Consider the following 17,971-nt stretch of genomic DNA (forward strand, 5'->3'; position numbering starts at 1 on the left):
AATCTCTTAATTAACCAAATAATTGCCAAATTAGACAATTTTAAAGAGAACTATCATTTCGGGGCTTATTTCACAGAATGTATCAATTTATATTATTTATAAATAAACTTGCCATAGGTATGCCTTGGATGGAGATGCTAGGAATGTTTGTTAAATAGCAATATCAATAGTAATTTTTTTTAAAAAAATTCTCATTCTAAAGTAAAAATAAATAGTTATATTTATCTTTTCATATAGGCATCAGAAGTTTTGGTGAGACTCTTCCTTTAGAAATTATTTTAAACTGTATTCAAACTCAGATGTGGAAAATTTTCAATAATATTAGTTTTTCATGCATTTTATTTAATAAAAGCAAAAGAAATCATAAAAGGAAGCTATATGGGTGGAACAAATGGAGGCTATTTCTGAGAAATTGCAGTTATCTTTGATTTTTGATTTACTCTTATCTACCACAAGGTGATAAATTTGACAAAAAGTCTTCTTAATGGTTTCTGTGCATGAAGAACTAGTTATCATTCTATTAATGAAGTGCCTCATCATCCACTCTTTTCCTGTCTAGTGGTCTGAGGCGTTGTTAGCACCAAGACTTCTGTCTCCAATGAAAATCAATGCTTCAAAAAATCTATTCCATAGTTTATGTCAGAATTGTTTCACTTTCAGTTCTAAATAATATGCATTATATAAACATATAAACACAGGTTATAGAAGACATTATGAATATGCATACTTTTCTAAAGTAGTTACAATTCATCTAGTTGATACTGAACAAGTAAACTCAAGGGGAAAGCAAGTGTTTTCTTCATGCAGTTGTTGCCTGTCCAGTATTAATTTAACCAACGCATTTATATTCTGCACCCAGGCTTCATCTTTATATGATTTTTAACTTCTTTTTATTTTCAGTTAGATATGGTCTCCATCTCCAGTTATTTTGCCAATATTAAAGTTTTGATCTTTCTTCAATCACATTTATCTGACTATATAAGCTCATCTATTCTATAGAGTTATTCACACTGCAATGCTATAAGTATAGTCTAATACTAAATCTTCTTCTTCATCAATCTTACTAAATTTTCTTTTTTATGTTCTTTTTTTTTCCCATCCTTTCTGTGAGAAGTGCTTCTCAGAGGCTGAAGTGACCTAAGAGACCTATATTGTCTATGCCGTTAAATGACCAATTAGGGTAAACTTGGAAAAGATAATCGTATGAGAAAAAAATAACCCATAATATCCCCATTTGATAAAAGAATGTGTAGTATCTAAGATAATCTCATTGTTTGTCCATACATTTTTCCTTATGTACAAACCTTAGTTCCTCTGGAGATTTATACCTTCATAAATTTCCATTAAAAAACTTCTCCAAATGTTTATCAAAATGTTCTCTTTTTTCCACAAATACATGATTTTCCCAAAGGTAAACAAAGACAACCACGAAAATTCCTTAATATTTATATTGCCAAACATTTTATTCTCTTGTCCTCATTATCTACTTAAAAATAACTAGCATTGTAGGTATAGTCTCCCCATCACGCACTCACTCTTAACATTTGACACTCTGGCTTTTGGTTTCTGACCCTAATTCCAAACCAAAAGAGCTCCTATGTTCTAACCTTTCTGGATTTTCTTCAGCCCTGATGTCCCCTTCTAACGGATTAATGCTGTCCATCCTATGATCTACTCTTCTTTAGGTTTACAAAAGAGAATAATTCTTAGCCTTATTCCATTAATTATTTGATGGCCTCTTTCCCCCTTTTGGCTTGACGATGAGGGTGAAAAGTGATGAGAGAATGGCAGGTTCTTTATTTCCACTTAATTGACCTTTTATTTCCAGGCAACATCAATCCATGCTTAATTTTTTTGTTTTTGTGTTTTTAGGGCAGTACCCACGGCATATGGAGGTCCCCAGGCTAGGGGTCGAATCAGAGCTGTAAGTGCCGGCCTACACCACAGCCACAGCAAAGCTGGATCCAAGCCACATCTGAGACCTACACCACAGCTCACAGCAATGCTGGATCCTTAACCCACCGAGCGAGGCCAGGGATCAAACCCATGTCCTCATGGATACGAGTCGGGTTCGTTAACTCCTGAGCCATGAGAGGAACTTCAATACATGCTTAATTATTAATTAACCTATATCTAATCAGTATTTCAGATTTCAGCTCACAATTCTAAGGAAGTGTAAATTTTGAAATCTTTAAGACATTAGCTTGTATAGTGTCAGAAAAGAATACCTTTCAAATCAATGTAGTTCTTTAAAGATCAATTTACAAATATTTAAAAATGCCTTATTTAACAATGAATTCCATTATTTTAAACTAAAATGATAAATAGTTTTGAATATAATATGCGGTATGTTATAATGTATTATATAAGAGTTGATAAAACAACTGTCATTTTGAAGTGTCTGCTTTAACTCTGCCATGGAACACCTACTTTGATCACTGGCCGGCTTGACCGGATCTCCTTAAAAACTGTCCGCATTCCAAAACAGATTCTCTAGAAACAGGGGGACATCACTTCATTTTAAAGGGAATATAAAATCTCCCTGCATGCTATCCTGCCCTTCCTCTATTTCCCATTGGTTCTTATGTATCAGGCTTTGAAAACTGGAACTCAAATGGTTTGACGTAAAAATCAGACTGGCTTCGGAGTTCCTGTCATGGCTCAGCGGTTAATGAACATGACTAGTATCTGTAAGGATGTGGGTTCGATCCCTGGCCTTCCTCAGTGGGTTAAGGATCCAGCATTGCCATGAGCTGTGGTGTAGGTTGCAGATGTTGCTTGGATCCCACATTGCTGTGGCTGTGGTGTAGGGTTCCTATTCGACCCCTAATCTGGGAACCACCATATGCTGTGGGTGCAGCCTTAAAAAGACAAGAGACAAAGAAAAAAAATCAGACTGGTTTCAAAAACATTCACCAGAAGAATCAGTGATCTTGGGTGTTTTAAGTTTGTCAGCTCTTTTCATTCCCCTACTAGAAGCACAAATCTAGATTTATCCAAATTCATCATCCATAACCCTTAATAGAGATAGGAATACAAACTCCATAATCCTGAGCTGATAAGGCCCCAAAACTAAATATAGTTGATCCAACCAAGAAAAAGTGAGATTAATAGCTATTTCAGCCTGAAGAAAACAAAAAAAATATGCTAGACTTTTGAAAATTTAAGGTAAATAATACAGATAATCTCTTAAGAAATCATGTATATGAAAAGGTTTTTATTTATACCAAGTTCAACCTGAAGGAAATAGTTCTGCAGCTGCAAGGTAAGATCCTATCTTCCTTTGCTTAATCTGCAGTACCCTGAATCTTTATTGCATTGTTAAAATAGGCAACTTCCCATGCCAAGATTTAATTAAAGTTTAAATATTTGAAGGGGAGGTGATAATGTCTCTAATAAAAAATTTACCTGTCTTGGGATCAATAGAGAAATAAGGTTGTCCCTGAAGAATGCTGTAAACCACTCTGGCACTGTTTCCATAGGTTGGATCATCTGCATCTGTGGCCTTGACCTGGAGTACATATGCACCTGGAAAATAAGACAATAGGACTCTAGCATCTTTGTTTTACAGAGTTCAGGATTATGTTCCTTGTCTCTGGACTCCATTTTTCTATCAAATTTGTCATTATTTAATTCTGTGAGTATGCAATGTCACTGAGAATAACTTAACTATCATAACCAAAATGTTGGACAACAATATTAGCTGTTAGTACAAAGGATATCTATTTTAAATATCTATTTTAAAAGCCTTGTCCATTCCCATTAGCTAGATCATTGACCTGAAAGTCATTACAAGAGCTTCATTGATCTGTACACCAAAGAAAACTTGACACAACTTGCATTAGCTCATCTGCTTACTGTAGATGCTTTAATTGCATGATTAGGATATCAATAGAAGAGCTAAAAGGTTTAAAGGCTTACTGAACTTTAGAAGGTGTGAGTAATTTGCAGTTGCAATTTAAAAATTAACACATACTAGTTTAGGAAGCCTTTAGTTAGGACAGAATATTTGAGAATATGAAGAACCGAACATAATTGCAATTCTACCTAGAGAAGAACATTTATGCCTTAAGACTGAATTAGCCTAAGTGTTCACTGATACAGGAAAACTTTAAAGACAATCCAAATGATCTGTAGCTTTTCTCTATTTAACACTTGGCCATATTTTTTATGTACTAAGAGATGTTGATGGGAGATTTTTTATCAAAATGTTTGTCTTCTATATTAACAGTCATAATTACATCTTTATCTAAGAACTGTTTTAAGGGAGTATCTCTTCTTAATGTCCATTCAATGCTATTATTCTGAGTTGAGAACAAAGATCAAATGATAAAAATTGGTATAAATAAAATAATATGTTGCTGACAAAGGAAGGAAATGTCCACTGAGAATAAAGGGAGTGATAGGTACATCCAAAGTTATACAATGGCCAGAACACGCTTCATCTCTTCAATATAACTACCATTTTGGGGAATGCAGAATTACTCCATTTACTCATTCAGGCCTTTCCCTTAAGACAGTGCAAACCAGGAGCAAACTCAAAGGCTCGCTCTAAAAGTTAAGAGAATGAACCCTCTGTTCACCTCTAATTTTTTGTTAAATGAAGGGTTAGGATGCTGAAAAAAGTAAGAAATCATAACTTTCAGTAGACATTCAGTGTCAAATGTTTACCTTCAGAGGCATTGGTGAATTCTAGTTTATCAACAGATGAAACATATGTTTTATTATAACAGCCTTTCCCAGGAAAGGAAACTACTAGAAAGAAAGTAGGTAAACATTCCTAAGATGTCAGGAAAAATAACTAATATTATTCATCATCATGCAACAACATTTGCAACATCATTAATAATTATCTGGTGTTAGGGACCTGCATTAAGGATTCATCAAAACTATGTCCCCCTTAATGCTATAGGAATGAACCATTATAATTATAGGTGTTAGGGACCTGCATTAATTATAGGTGTTAGGGACCTGCATTAAGGATTCATCAAAACTATGTCCCCCTTAATGCTATAGGAATGAACCATTGCAAGAGTGAATTCCCCTTTTCGGGGTAGGGATTTTTTTCCCCAGAAAAATCACTCACGTGAATCTTTATTATCACGTCATCACACATGTTTCATACAGGTAAAGTCTACAAATATTAAATAATGCCCAATTCTATGGATTTCCCATCGTGGCTCAGCAGAAACAAATCTGACTAGGAACCATGAGGTTGTGGGTTTGATCCCTGGCCTCACTTATATAGGTCACTTTGCCGTACATTAGAAATTGACAGAACATTGTAAATCAACTATAATGGAAAAAATAAAAATCATAAAATAAAAAAATATATATAGTCAATGACATCCACAAAAACTGGAGTAATCTTCTTGTTTGTAGCAGTCATCCAGGAGTAAGCACTCTAAATGTTGAATTTCTTTTCTTTTTTCTTTCTTCTTTTTTTCTTTTTTCTTTTTTTTCATTTTAGGGCCACACCCATGGCATATGGAAGTTCTCAGGCTAGGGGTTGAATCAGAGCTACAGGTGTCAGCCTACACCATAGTCACAGCCACACAAGATTTGAGCCACGTCTGCAACCTACACCACAGCTCATGGCAAAACCAGAGCCTTAACCCACTGAGTGGGGCTAGGGATCAAACCCACATCCTCATGGATATTATTTAGGTTTCTTCCTGCTGAGCCACAACAGGAACTCCAAATGTTGAATTTCAGAGAATTTACATTCTTTCTTCTCCCCGAGTTCTATTCAATGAGCATAATGTGGGTTTTGGTGCTTTCGTTCATAATGAAACCACACATGGCCAACTTCTGCTTGCATGTGCAAAGTGTGATAGTCACACTTGATTTCATTAAGATTAATATTTTCAATGGGAATGAATTTTAGAAATAATCTGACCCAATGTCTGCATTTTCAGAAAGAATCGAAGCCCAATGATGTTAAAATCATTGTTATTGATACTAAAAGCTATTCTCATACAAAATGATAGAGGTGAATGTAGAACTGAGTCCAACTACCTCCTGATTTCAGCTAAAGTATGCATTAATCTGTTGATTCATTCATTTCTTCTTTCAATCAAGAATTATTCAGTGGTTCACACCGTGCAACTGGTACTATTCTCAACATATAATTTTAAAAAATGTGCTATGCAATTATTTATTGTTAAATACCACTTCTGGCATGACAGTTTAATATTCTGTTATTTTTTCATTTAGGGTATTACATAAAAAATTATAGAAATATGTCATAAACCTAAATGGATTATATTGAATTTGACTTCTATTTTTTTTTTAATGTTCTAGATGTAAAAGGACATTCTATTCATTGAATATATCCTTTGCTTTTTATCACTCCTGCAATTGTCTCAGCTGGTTTAGATTCTTACTCTCACAATTGCAAGTTTCAAAAGCATTCTAATAGCTTCCTCTTCCAGCTTCTTTTACACAAGAGCATCAGAATCATTGTCCAATAACACAAGATTGATCATGTTACTGTCATTCATTAAAAAATTAGTTAGAATGAGAGAAGAAAAGAACTTCTAATGGATTTCTACTCCTACCGAAGGAAATATTGTCTAAATTCATTGACATGATATGAATAGCATGATATGAATGGGTTTCAATAGCCCTCCCAGATTAATTTCTAATTCTGTGCTGCCAGAGACCAATGCAGTGATTGCACATACTCATTTAGTATTTATTTGAGGCTCTTTTTGCCTCTGTGCTCTTGCTCAGGTGATCCTGCTATCTGGAGGACATTCGTTTCCACCGGCTGGAAAAATACTACTCACTCTGGATGTCCCAGTTTTACCATCACTTTTGTGAATCCTTCCTTTTCTGCTCCCAAGCAGAGGTCAATTTGTCTGCTCGTATGTGCTCCCATCAGCCTTAGTATATTTTGATTTTTTAAAACTCTATCCATCGTGTGCTATTCTCATGGATAGCAAAGTCTTTTACATCAGTAGCCTTTCCATATTCATTTTTGTATGTCTCCTGTCTGTCATGAATTATGTCCCAAGAAAATGCTTTTTGGTGGATACTTATAATACTCATATATAAACACAAAAGACACAAATACAGCACATAATACTCTAAATGGCAACTTGGAAGCTAGTCATAGCCTTTAGAGTCTTTTAAAAAATATTTTTATTATAGTGTATTTACAATATTCTGACAATTTCTGTTGTACAGCAGTGTTACCTGGTGTGTATATACCTGGTGTGTATATATACACACACACATATATACACACATTCCTTTTATTATAATATATTTATAATATTCTGACAATTTCTGCTGTACCACAAAGTGACCCAGTATATGTGTATATATATATATATATATATATGTATATGTGTATATATATATATATATATATATATACATATATATATATATAAAGATTCCTTTTAGAGTATATTTAAATACTAATTCGGGAGTTTAATTTGTCTTGGATTTCTAATGTACATTGTTATTCTCATTTAAGAAAGAAGAACCAGAAACGAGTGACATTACATTTAAAAAAGCACATGATGGAGTTCCCGTCATGGTGTGGCGGAAACGAATCCGACTAGGAACCACGAGGTTATGGGTTTGGTTCCTGGCCTGCCTCATTGGATTAAGGATCTGGCGTTGCCATGAGCTGTGGTGTAGGTCACAGACTCCGCTCGGATCCTGTGTTGCTGTGGCTGTAGTGTAGGCTGGCAGCTATAGCTCTGATTGGACCCCTAGCCTGGGAACCTCCATATGCCACGGGTGCAGCCCTAAAAAGCAAAATAAAAATAAAATTAAAAAGCACATGAGCAAGATTTATCCATAATATGGAGCACAAACCTGAGGGAAGTCAATAAAAAATTATTTGCTGAATACACTATTATTAACCCTTCTCAGGACAGAGGCATAAACAGGAAAATAAATAAAAATTTAATGTGGCGGATTTTCTCTTTGCTTTTGCCTTATGTATACACTGTGTTATTATCAAGAAATAATACAGTTAGAGTTAAAAAAGTATAGAATGATAAATATAACACATTTTATTTTCAAATAGGATTGGAAAATAAATCTATATTTTATTACATAAAAGAAAACATTAAGCAGAGTTCCCAACATGGCTCAGTGTGTTAAGGATCCAGCAGAACTTCCACATGCCACAAATGCGGCCATAAAAAAAAGAAGACATGAAGCAGCAGATAAATGAGGCATTTTCCAAATTGAGCCAGACAGGGGAGTGAGTGAGGATGTATGCACACTTGCGACATCTTGGAAAGGGCTCAGATCCTGTACAATGCTGAAACATGAGTTCTGCTAATGCAGTTTATTTATAAAGTAAAAGCAAGCTAGACACACAGCAGGTGAGCTCAGTCTGTAAAGGAATTAGGTTTTTTAATCAATTTTACTTTAGATTTCATTGCACTGCTTATGAACACTTGGCTCTTAAGGTCCTGTGTAGACTCTCTTCCTATATTTGCCCCTTAAATTCTTAAATGGCTCCTCTAGACTCTGTATCTTCAACCACAGCTGCATAAAAAGACATTTGCAAGGATTATTAAGGATATCAATTCCTGCGGCCCTTATTAAAAAGTCCAATTTACTTGTTCTTGTATGTGCCAGTTATCAGAAATGCTTGAAAATCTCTGCAGGTAAGTCTGATGAATAGCCGTGGCTGAGAAGCCAGTCCTACATAATTTTCTTAGGCCCTTCTTCAGTTAGGAGAGGCTGCATTGCTTGCCATTGTGTTTACCATCTTTGTCTCCAGAACCTTAATGCTTAGGCTTGAATCCTAGGCGGACCACTACTACACTGTGTGATCTCAAGCAAATTACTTATCCTCTGTTTTAGTTTCCTCATATGCAAAAAAAGTGAAGAAGAGAGTATTCATTTTCTAGAAGTATTAAATGAGTTAATATTTATAAAGAAATTATAAGAGTTTTCCACACAGTATGTGCTTGTTAAAATAAAATAAATACATATGTACTCCTGCACTACAGAGAGGCTACCTCCTAAATGTATAACACCAGCATCACTGTCTTCATGTCCCATACCTTGATATTTGAATATTAATTGAATATTGGATTTTATCACCTGTATGTTAGGAAAAAAAAATGTGATTTTTAGAAATATGTTCTAAATTTATAAATATTAAATGTGCAAACAAGTAGACTATGATGATATTGGGCCACTTTACTAGAGACATAGGAATGAAAAGTTTGCATACTTTTTAAATCTGCTTGAAATAATCAGAACTTTTAAGGACTAGAAAAGACATATGGGGAGTTCCCATTGTGGCTCAGCAGTAACCAACCTGAATAATATCCATGAGGACTCAGGTTTGATCCCTGCCCTTGCTCAGTGGGTTAAAGATTTGGCGTTGCTGTGAGCTATGGTGTAGGTCACAGACATGACTTGGATCCTGCATTGCTGTGGCTGTGATGTAGGCTGGCAGCTGTAGCTCCAATTCGACTCCCAGCCTGAGAATTTCCGTATACTATGGGTGTGGCCCAAAAAAGCAAGCAAGCAAGCAAGCAAGCAAGAGAGACATATGCCATTAAAATCCCCTGGAGGGGAGGTGATGCTCCCTTGAACCGTATTTCTAAAATCAGAGCAGGCAGGCAATTTGGCTTTTCTCTGCCTCCAACTTCAACTCTGCTCAGCCTGGCCTCAGAGTATCCCCTGGCACATGTAATGTTGGGACATCAGCTTATGATTTGTTATTCAGTCCAATGATCCAAAAGCACTCTAAGGTTATAAAACTTTCCTCCTCTATATTCCCTAAATATTTTAGACTATACATATTTACACCTTGTGATTCAAATGTGCTTTGATGGCTAAGTGAATCCATTTTTATGAGCATTTTATCTCTGTGTTGTATGCCAAGAATTCTATACAAACACCAATACAAATTCTAATGCCGGCTCCCTGCAACACATAATTAACTCTGACTTCTAGTGATGGTGTGATGTTATCTCCTTTGTAGTTGATGCAACTTAGAAGTTTTTTTTATAGATGTTGTCAAGAAATTCTATAGAAATCATAATAAAACGGATGAGTTTGGAATTCATTCATTCATTCATCCTCAGTTATAATTCAGTAAGCTTTGTATTTTTGCTGTGTAGCATCATATTCTTAAAGGATAAAGAAATCACTTCTGGTCTGGATGTATTTAGCCAAAATAGTAAAGATTACTTAATTAGAGTTAATTTAAAACACCCAATACACTTGAAATTATTTGTTTTTATTTGATTGGATGATTCTGCCACATAAAATGTAAGAATTATTTATCTATCTATTTGTCTATCATCTATTATCTACATCTATCTCTTCTATTCATTTATCATTCTATCTATCTAGTTTTAGTATGAGGGAAAATACAAATTGTGTATGTATTCATGTATATATATTCTTGGGGGTGGATATATGTATATGTGTGTTTATACCAGAAGTCAAATGTATTGAATTATAGAACTAGTTCTGTAATTAAAGAGATAAAAGAGCTCTTGCAAATTATTTCAATTCTGTAAGGATAATAATTTAATTTTAGTGGATAATGTAGTAATTCTCTGAAAAAAATTTAATCGTAGGAACCATTCACATACATATCATATTCCACTGTTTCCCTCATATTTAAATATATATTAGAAGGAGCTTGACTCCAAAGGAAGCATCTAGCACATGTCTAAACTAACAAACCTGAAACTTTTTTCTGGTTAATAATGATGAGCTAAGGAATGTAAATATAACCCATTTCAAGAAATAAAACCAGAGTAGAGATTTTATGGAATCTTCTAGGAAATCACTTGTTTCTTTTTCTACAAATGCCTTGCTCTTCTGTAGTTATTTCTACATGTTAGAGGACACATGACTAGAGACAGTCATACACAAGAGACTACACACACTTGAAAATCACAAGAATGGTAATGGTGAGTATTGATCCCAACTGCCTATAGCTCATCCTCCAAGCATTTTGATGATTTGAGGCCATATGTCCCTTTTATTGTGAGATTTTATACTTGGAGATGGACTGCAGTTTTCCGTTACTTCTAAATTAACCAGATGTTGGCAAGTCACTTAAACATGCTAAGACTATTATTTCAAATCAAAAATGGGTGTATAAATAGTAGGAACCTCATGGAATTGATTTATGAGTTAATGTATGTGAGTTGCTTTGCATAATAAATGGCACATAGAGTGCCCACATCAAAATGGTTGTTCCAATTCCTCAACTTTGTAATGGTGGGCTAAGATTTCACTGTTTCAAATCTTACCTCTTTTCTAAATAACTTTTCCATTACTGCAGTTTAGTCTTTCGGTGACAGGATTTTAAACATATCAAGGCTCCGTCTAAATCCTTTGGTGGTGTGTTTTGAATCACTACACACAGCTTGAACTCTTTCAAGACTGCGATGATCACTGTACAACTATAAATGTACTACATTCATTGAATAATAAAAAAAAAAGAAAAAAGTGATTATAAACAAACAAAAAAGACTGTTCATACTCTAATATCCGTCTGTTTTTTTTCATTCTAAATCTTAAGCTTTCAGTTTCTCAAAACCTCTTCTCTAGGAAACATGTTTTACTGTTCAACAAAAATTAGAGCTCTACCAACTCATTTTTGGGTAGCAACTCCGGATCTCTCATCCAAGAATTGGAAACATATATCTGAATTCCATAAAGAGTCTGCAAAGTATGCATTAAGCCATATATGTAAATCATCTTTCTGGAATTTTCCACTATTGTCTGCTTCCCAGTCACTTCCCATTATCCAGTCTACCACTGGGAGTACTATAGACAGACTCATTCATTGTCACACTTCCACAGAATACTTCCATCGGCTCCTTCACTTAATTGAAATTTTGCTTTCTCCTGAGCCTAGTGTGACCCATTAGCACATTTCAGGCCCACTATTGCATTCCTTCAGCTTTCAGACTCTGCTTCTGATTAAGTGATCTTTCCTACCACCAGAGAAAGGGGCTCCTTGTGTTTACCTGTCTTCTTTAGAGGTATCTAATTGGTTAATGCAAACCTCTTTCTTCAGATTGTCTCTAACTATGGTTGTTTTCCTCAACATCATGTATTCTTGCTTCTCCCCTTTTTTCCTTGATCACCATGTCTTAGTCTTCCTTCCACACGCTTTTCCTCTCCCTGCCCTTTAAAGGTTCATGTACCTCAACTTTTGTCTCTCACCCTATAAGTCTAACTTTACAATCTCACTCATATTTGCCCCAGGTGCCAGTGACTGGACAATCATTTATATTTTTCAGTTGTTTAAATAATAAAACTTACCAGTTAACTTGACCAACATTTCACCCAATTGCTTGGTTACATTCTAAACAATTTTAAAAAATCCCTTATTGTTAGCATCCCACTCAGTCCCCTTTATTGACTAAATACGGCTAACATATGTTCCTCCTCTTCATTCTGCCACTACTTTTCTTCAAAATTTAACTGCTTCTTACCTGGATTATGGCCTTAGGGTATTTAATAATCTCCCTGTTATCGGTCATAACCACCTACCATTTTCCGTGTGTACTGAAAGCCACATTCATCTTTTAAAAATGCACATTTGATCTTGTCCTCAACACCATCTCTACTGTTCTTTATGAGTTTGTCTCTACCTACATTTCCAGGTTTGTCTCTTGTGACACTTCCTGTGTACTCAATGATCCCTCAGTACAATATTACTTTCCTGAGACATAATGCCACATCAGACCCTGCTCTTTATAGACAGTGCTGTGGATATCAGAAACATCTGCTTTCACCCGGTTGAAATACAGCCCAAATTAAAGATTGGACATAAAAGCTTTTCTTCCAGAAACTCATTTCCATATGTTCACAAAGCATCATAGCAAGTCTCTCATGCCTCCACAAGCAGCAAGCATGACATACAGAATGAAGACTGCTTACTGTTCTTTTTTCAATTCCAATACTAACTACGGAGTTTGGTACTTAATAAATTCCTCTTGAGTAAGTTAATAAAAAATAAATGAGTTTGGCTTAGAAAATATTTTTAATCACCTGATGATACAAGTTTCCAGTGAAGCCTTTATTATACCTCTTGACTCGGGCCAAAAACTCAATCTCCCCGTGTCTCAGCATTTATGACAGTGAGGCTGTTTTGCTGTCTCTTACGGAAATCAAAGGAGCAGCTTCAAATCAAAAGTGGCATGAGAACTCTTAATGACAATGCCAAAAGAATACAAGAAATCAACTGTTGGTGTTTTAGTGATCTTGACACATAAGCCCTGCTAAGTCTCCGGAGGCATCTATGATTTCACTCTCAGTTTCAAGAAAGAGAATAAACTTCTGTAAAAGTAAGGACTGTATTGGGGTAGTATCTAGGGAAAATTCATTATAATGAAGTGTAGCACTTATTACACGTATTACATTAATTCACATTACCTGGAATAGGTGATTCTTTTTTGGTTTGTTTTTGGCCGTGCCCGAGCCACAGCAGTGACCCAAGCCACAGCAGTGATGATGCCAGATCTTTAACTTACTGAGCCACCAGGGAACTCCTGGAATCAAGCGATGCTGACTATTGATTATTTCCCAAAGTCAAAGACAGAAGGATGCCACATAACTTTACAATATTGGCAAAAGTGCCCACAGATCCACATGTACATTGATAGCAAGCACGTTCGGCTATAAAATGGCAGTGATTATAGCCATTAGTGTTTAAATAATATTAGCTAATAAAGTGTGTTATTTCTGTATAGTACTGAGATAGAACATTAAGAATTTGTTGTGCTGCTGTGGTGAAATATTGCAGCGCTTTAGGCCAAAGTTTAGCTTTCGTGATTATTAAAGAAATAAAAGAGGTGGACACCCACAGTACAGTTGACTCTTATTAAGCACAGTTTTGTATGGAGAGCCAACTACAAATTAAACCTGGATTTTCAACTCCAAGGAGAGTAGGAACCCTCCAACCTCTGTGCTGTCCAGTGATCAGCTGGATTTGTTCTGCTAGATCATTGTGATCCAATGCATCAAGGTAGAAATGTACCACAATGAAAAGAAAATCAGACTTTACTAGATTTCATATGATTTTGAATCCAAATTCTTTTGGTTTATGAACCCATTGCAATGAAGAACACAAATAATCTGATTTCATTTTATTCATCTATAAAATGGAAGGTTTGGAATAGATGTCTTTAGATTCCATAACACAAACACATGTTGTATTTTCTAAGCAAAACCACTTGTTAAATTGATAGTTGATGAGATTAAACTTTGATGGATTTATCAACTTTATTTCAACAAATTTTCTATTAAGTTTTTGTTTCATATAAGTTTCTCTCCTCAGAATGGAAAATAAGATTTGAATTTGAAAAAGTTATAGTTATCTTTCTCAAAGAGATGTATATTTTCATTTAGAAAAAAATTTAAAAGCTGGACATAGTTTAAATCTCATCAGAAAAGGAAAATAACATATGCATTATCACTATAAGATAATAATATGTTTATTAACCTCTTTGAACTTTTCAGAGAAACACATAAAAAGTAAGATTAAAAATTATATTATGAAACTATAATTTCAATGCATACTATATGGTACATTGAACTTAAGTTATTACCTGCACAATATATGCTGATAACTTGGAGGCTTTTCTGTTACTTAAATTGATAAAATTTGATGATAGTTTAAAATACATGCTTGATGACAAAGATAGAATTAACTACGCCATTATTTCCAAATGAAAGCTATAGCTCTTAATATGTTTATAATTCTATTATTTATCATGAGGTTTCTCCCATTACACTAAAATTATTCCTTTTCAATATTTTGGTGAATAATATTGTTATAAGAAATTTTTCATGTATAGTACATTTTCAAAGGCTTTCAAGTTGTAAGCCAGTCATAAAATATACTGCAGATTAAAAGATAAAGAAGGATTAAAAGTCTAAGAGAGAGTGAGTTATAGCTAGATGGGGTTACTCATGAATTTATTTTATGACCCAGCTGAGGAGACAGAAAAGAAACCAAATGAAAAGTGGGCAGACAGCAAGAGACACAGTGCTCCAGGAGCACAGGAATATTCAGAATATTACAGCCACAAATTTGACTCCTATTTGATATAAAAGATAGATGGAAAACTTGGTGAAGGGCAATTTTGCCTTGTACCCTTACGAATTATGGGTGTGTGGTATTAAAGAAGCAGTGCGAAGATAAATTTCAGGAAAGAGTTTGATGCCCTTGCTTGTAAAGATTTAGCAACTGGCCAGAAGTCCATCTGGCAAATAAGAGTCCTTAATGCAGGCCAGGGCTGAGATTTAGTTCCAAGTTCTCTTACTTCTGTAGAGTATAGAACTTGGGGCCACATTCAGTAGAAGCTCATGCCTTTGAAGTTTTGGATAACAGTTAGGGCTGTTGCCTTAATCCTATCCAACTGAGAAGTTACAAATCAAAGAAAATTATATGTTCTGCAGCTATAGTTTCCTTTATTATCTTGTCTATAGATTCTATACATTCTATAGACTCAGGCCCAGGAGGGTGGCTTCCTTCTAATCTGTGATTTTTAGGGCACTAAGCTAGGGCTTGTCTGCTGATTGGTATCATTCTGCAGTGGGTTGCTTTACCCATACTGCTTTTTGTTTTATTTTTCCTTGTTTGCTTGATTTTCCCTGGTCTTAGGCATCCACTTCCTGTAAAGTCTAAGTTTTAGAACACAGACACATGAGAGACACTCTTTTTGGGGTTTTCTGAGAGAGGAAGTTTCACCAACTCACAGCTGCCATCTCTTAATTCTGAAGGGTGAGATGTTGTACTAAGGTGATACCTTCAGTCTTCCATAATGTCCCCCAAGAACACCAATCCACTTATATAGTGACCAAGGCTAAATACCAGAGTATCTCTTCAGGGGAGAAAAACAATTTATTAGCTTTTCATTTCTAGGGCATCAAGTGCTCAGTGTTGTGGAAGCTAATACTACACTATGCTCTAAGAATATAAGATTTAAAAAAAAAAAAAAAACCAAAAGCAAAAATTAAAGAAATTGAGCTTTTAGCAGTACACTACTGGCTTAAAATTTGTGCTTTTCTAAGATATTTTGGAATCAGGAAGCATGATACCTCCAGCTTTGTTCTTCTTTTTCACAATTGTTGTGGTTATTCTGGTTTTTTCTTTCTTGTTTTCTTTCTTTTTTTTTTTTTTTTTGGTTTGCTATGGATTTTAGAATTTTTTTCTCTATTTTTCTAACAAAATGTCATTGGGATTTTGATAAGGATTACATTGAATCTGTAGATCACTTTAACAATATCGTCATTTTAACAATATTAAATCTTCTAAACTATGAGCACAAAGTGTCTTTCCATTTATTTGTATCCTCTTAATCTCTTTGATCAATGTTTTATAATTTTCAGGACGTATGTCTTTCGCCTCCTTTGTTAAGATTATTAGTAAGTATTTTAACTATTTTTGATGATATGAGATTTTTTTATACATAGAGTTTGTTGATAGTGATAAAAGAAAACTTATTTTTGTATGTTGATTTTGTATCCTGTGATTTTAATGAATCATTCATTAATTTTAATAATGTAAGCATACATCTTTAGAGTTTTCTGCATATAAAATTATACCATATGCAAACATAATCATATGAACTTGGAAATACTAATCAGAAGCAAAATGAGATATCACTTAACACCTATTAAGATGACTTTATTTTTTAAAGAAAATCGCTGGTAGGGGAGGATGTGGAAAAATTGGAATTCATGTCCCTTGTGAATTGTTGTTAGGGATGTAAAATAATGGGGATGTGAAATTATCCTTTGGAAAACAGTGTAGAAGTTCCTTAAAAAAATAAAAATAGAACTACCATATGATGGAGGAATACCACTTATGGGCATATTTTCAAAAGAATTGAACTGAGTTTCTCAAAGGTATATCCACACTCTTTGTTTATTGCAGCATTATTCACTGTAAACATGATCCTAAATGCCCATTGACAGATGAATGGGTGAAGAAAATGTGATATATATTTACAACGGAATATATTCAAGTTTAAAAAAGAAGAAATCCCTCCTGGAGGCAAAACCACAGGTGAAGCTGGAGGACATTATACTCAGTGAAATAAGCCAGTCTCTAGATAAACCTGGCTTGATTCCACTTATATAAGGTATTAAGATAGTTAAACTCACAAAAACAGCATAGAATATGGGTTGCCAGGAGCTGGGGAAAGAGAAAATGAGATGCTGCTCTTCAATAATTACAAAGTTTCAGTTCTACAAGATGAATGGATTCCAGCAAACTTCTACAGCATTCTGCCTATAGCGAATAATACTATATTATCCACTTAAAAATTTACAAGGGTGGATCTTATGTATGTTTGTTCTTACCACAATAAAATATAATGAATTATACTACACTTTAAAAAAATTCAGTAGCTAATAATCTATTTTGTTAAAATTGTTAGTATTTTAGTTTTAGCCTGATATTAAATGATTATTAATGGATCTGTAAATCCATTTTTATATGTACATATAAAATAAGAATTTCAAAAGAAAAGAATACAGAGAAAGTGTACAAGACATTTTCAAAGTAGTTACAGACAGTTACAGACAGTTAAGGATAAATGCAAGATACATTGAGAACTGAATTGTTTCCTTTTGATCTTATTATTTAAATGTCTAGCACCATTGAAGGCTCTATGTTCAGATTCAGGAAAAGTGGAAATGAATTTTTTATATAAGCCCTAATTTCAGAGGCACTTTGATATTTCATGATTTATTGATTCAAAAATTGAAGACAGATAATGGGTATCTTAAACAGAAAATAGATTACAAAGCAACATTTGTAAAGTTATGGTGAACAATATTGCCAATATTTAACTAAGAAGTGATGTCTAGTTTTCAACATTACATTTTTATCTCCAGACAGTGATTAGCAGTGGAGCTTTGGGTTCATGTCTAATAAATTAGGCACTGATGTGACACAATGATTCTCCAATTACTGGAAACCATATTGTTGTTGTTT

At 34.4% G+C, this 17,971-nt stretch overlaps 1 protein-coding gene across 5 annotated transcripts in view; it reads right to left on the bottom strand.

Annotated features, from left to right (window-relative positions):
- Positions 1-17,971, bottom strand: part of CDH12 (cadherin 12) — a 989,731-nt gene that overhangs the window by 101,167 nt on the left and 870,593 nt on the right. For 4 of the 5 annotated variants that reach the window (XM_021077037.1, XM_021077036.1, XM_013984708.2 and 1 more), the window contains one exon: positions 3,409-3,528. The exons of the other annotated variant lie outside the window; for it this stretch is intronic. In XM_021077037.1, the coding sequence (XP_020932696.1) occupies positions 3,409-3,528 (120 nt within the window). The remainder of the gene's footprint in view (positions 1-3,408; positions 3,529-17,971) is intronic. 5 annotated transcript variants of the gene reach the window in all.

This window comes from Sus scrofa, chromosome 16, assembly GCF_000003025.6.
Source record: "Sus scrofa isolate TJ Tabasco breed Duroc chromosome 16, Sscrofa11.1, whole genome shotgun sequence".
Taxonomy (NCBI): domain Eukaryota; kingdom Metazoa; phylum Chordata; class Mammalia; order Artiodactyla; family Suidae; genus Sus; species Sus scrofa.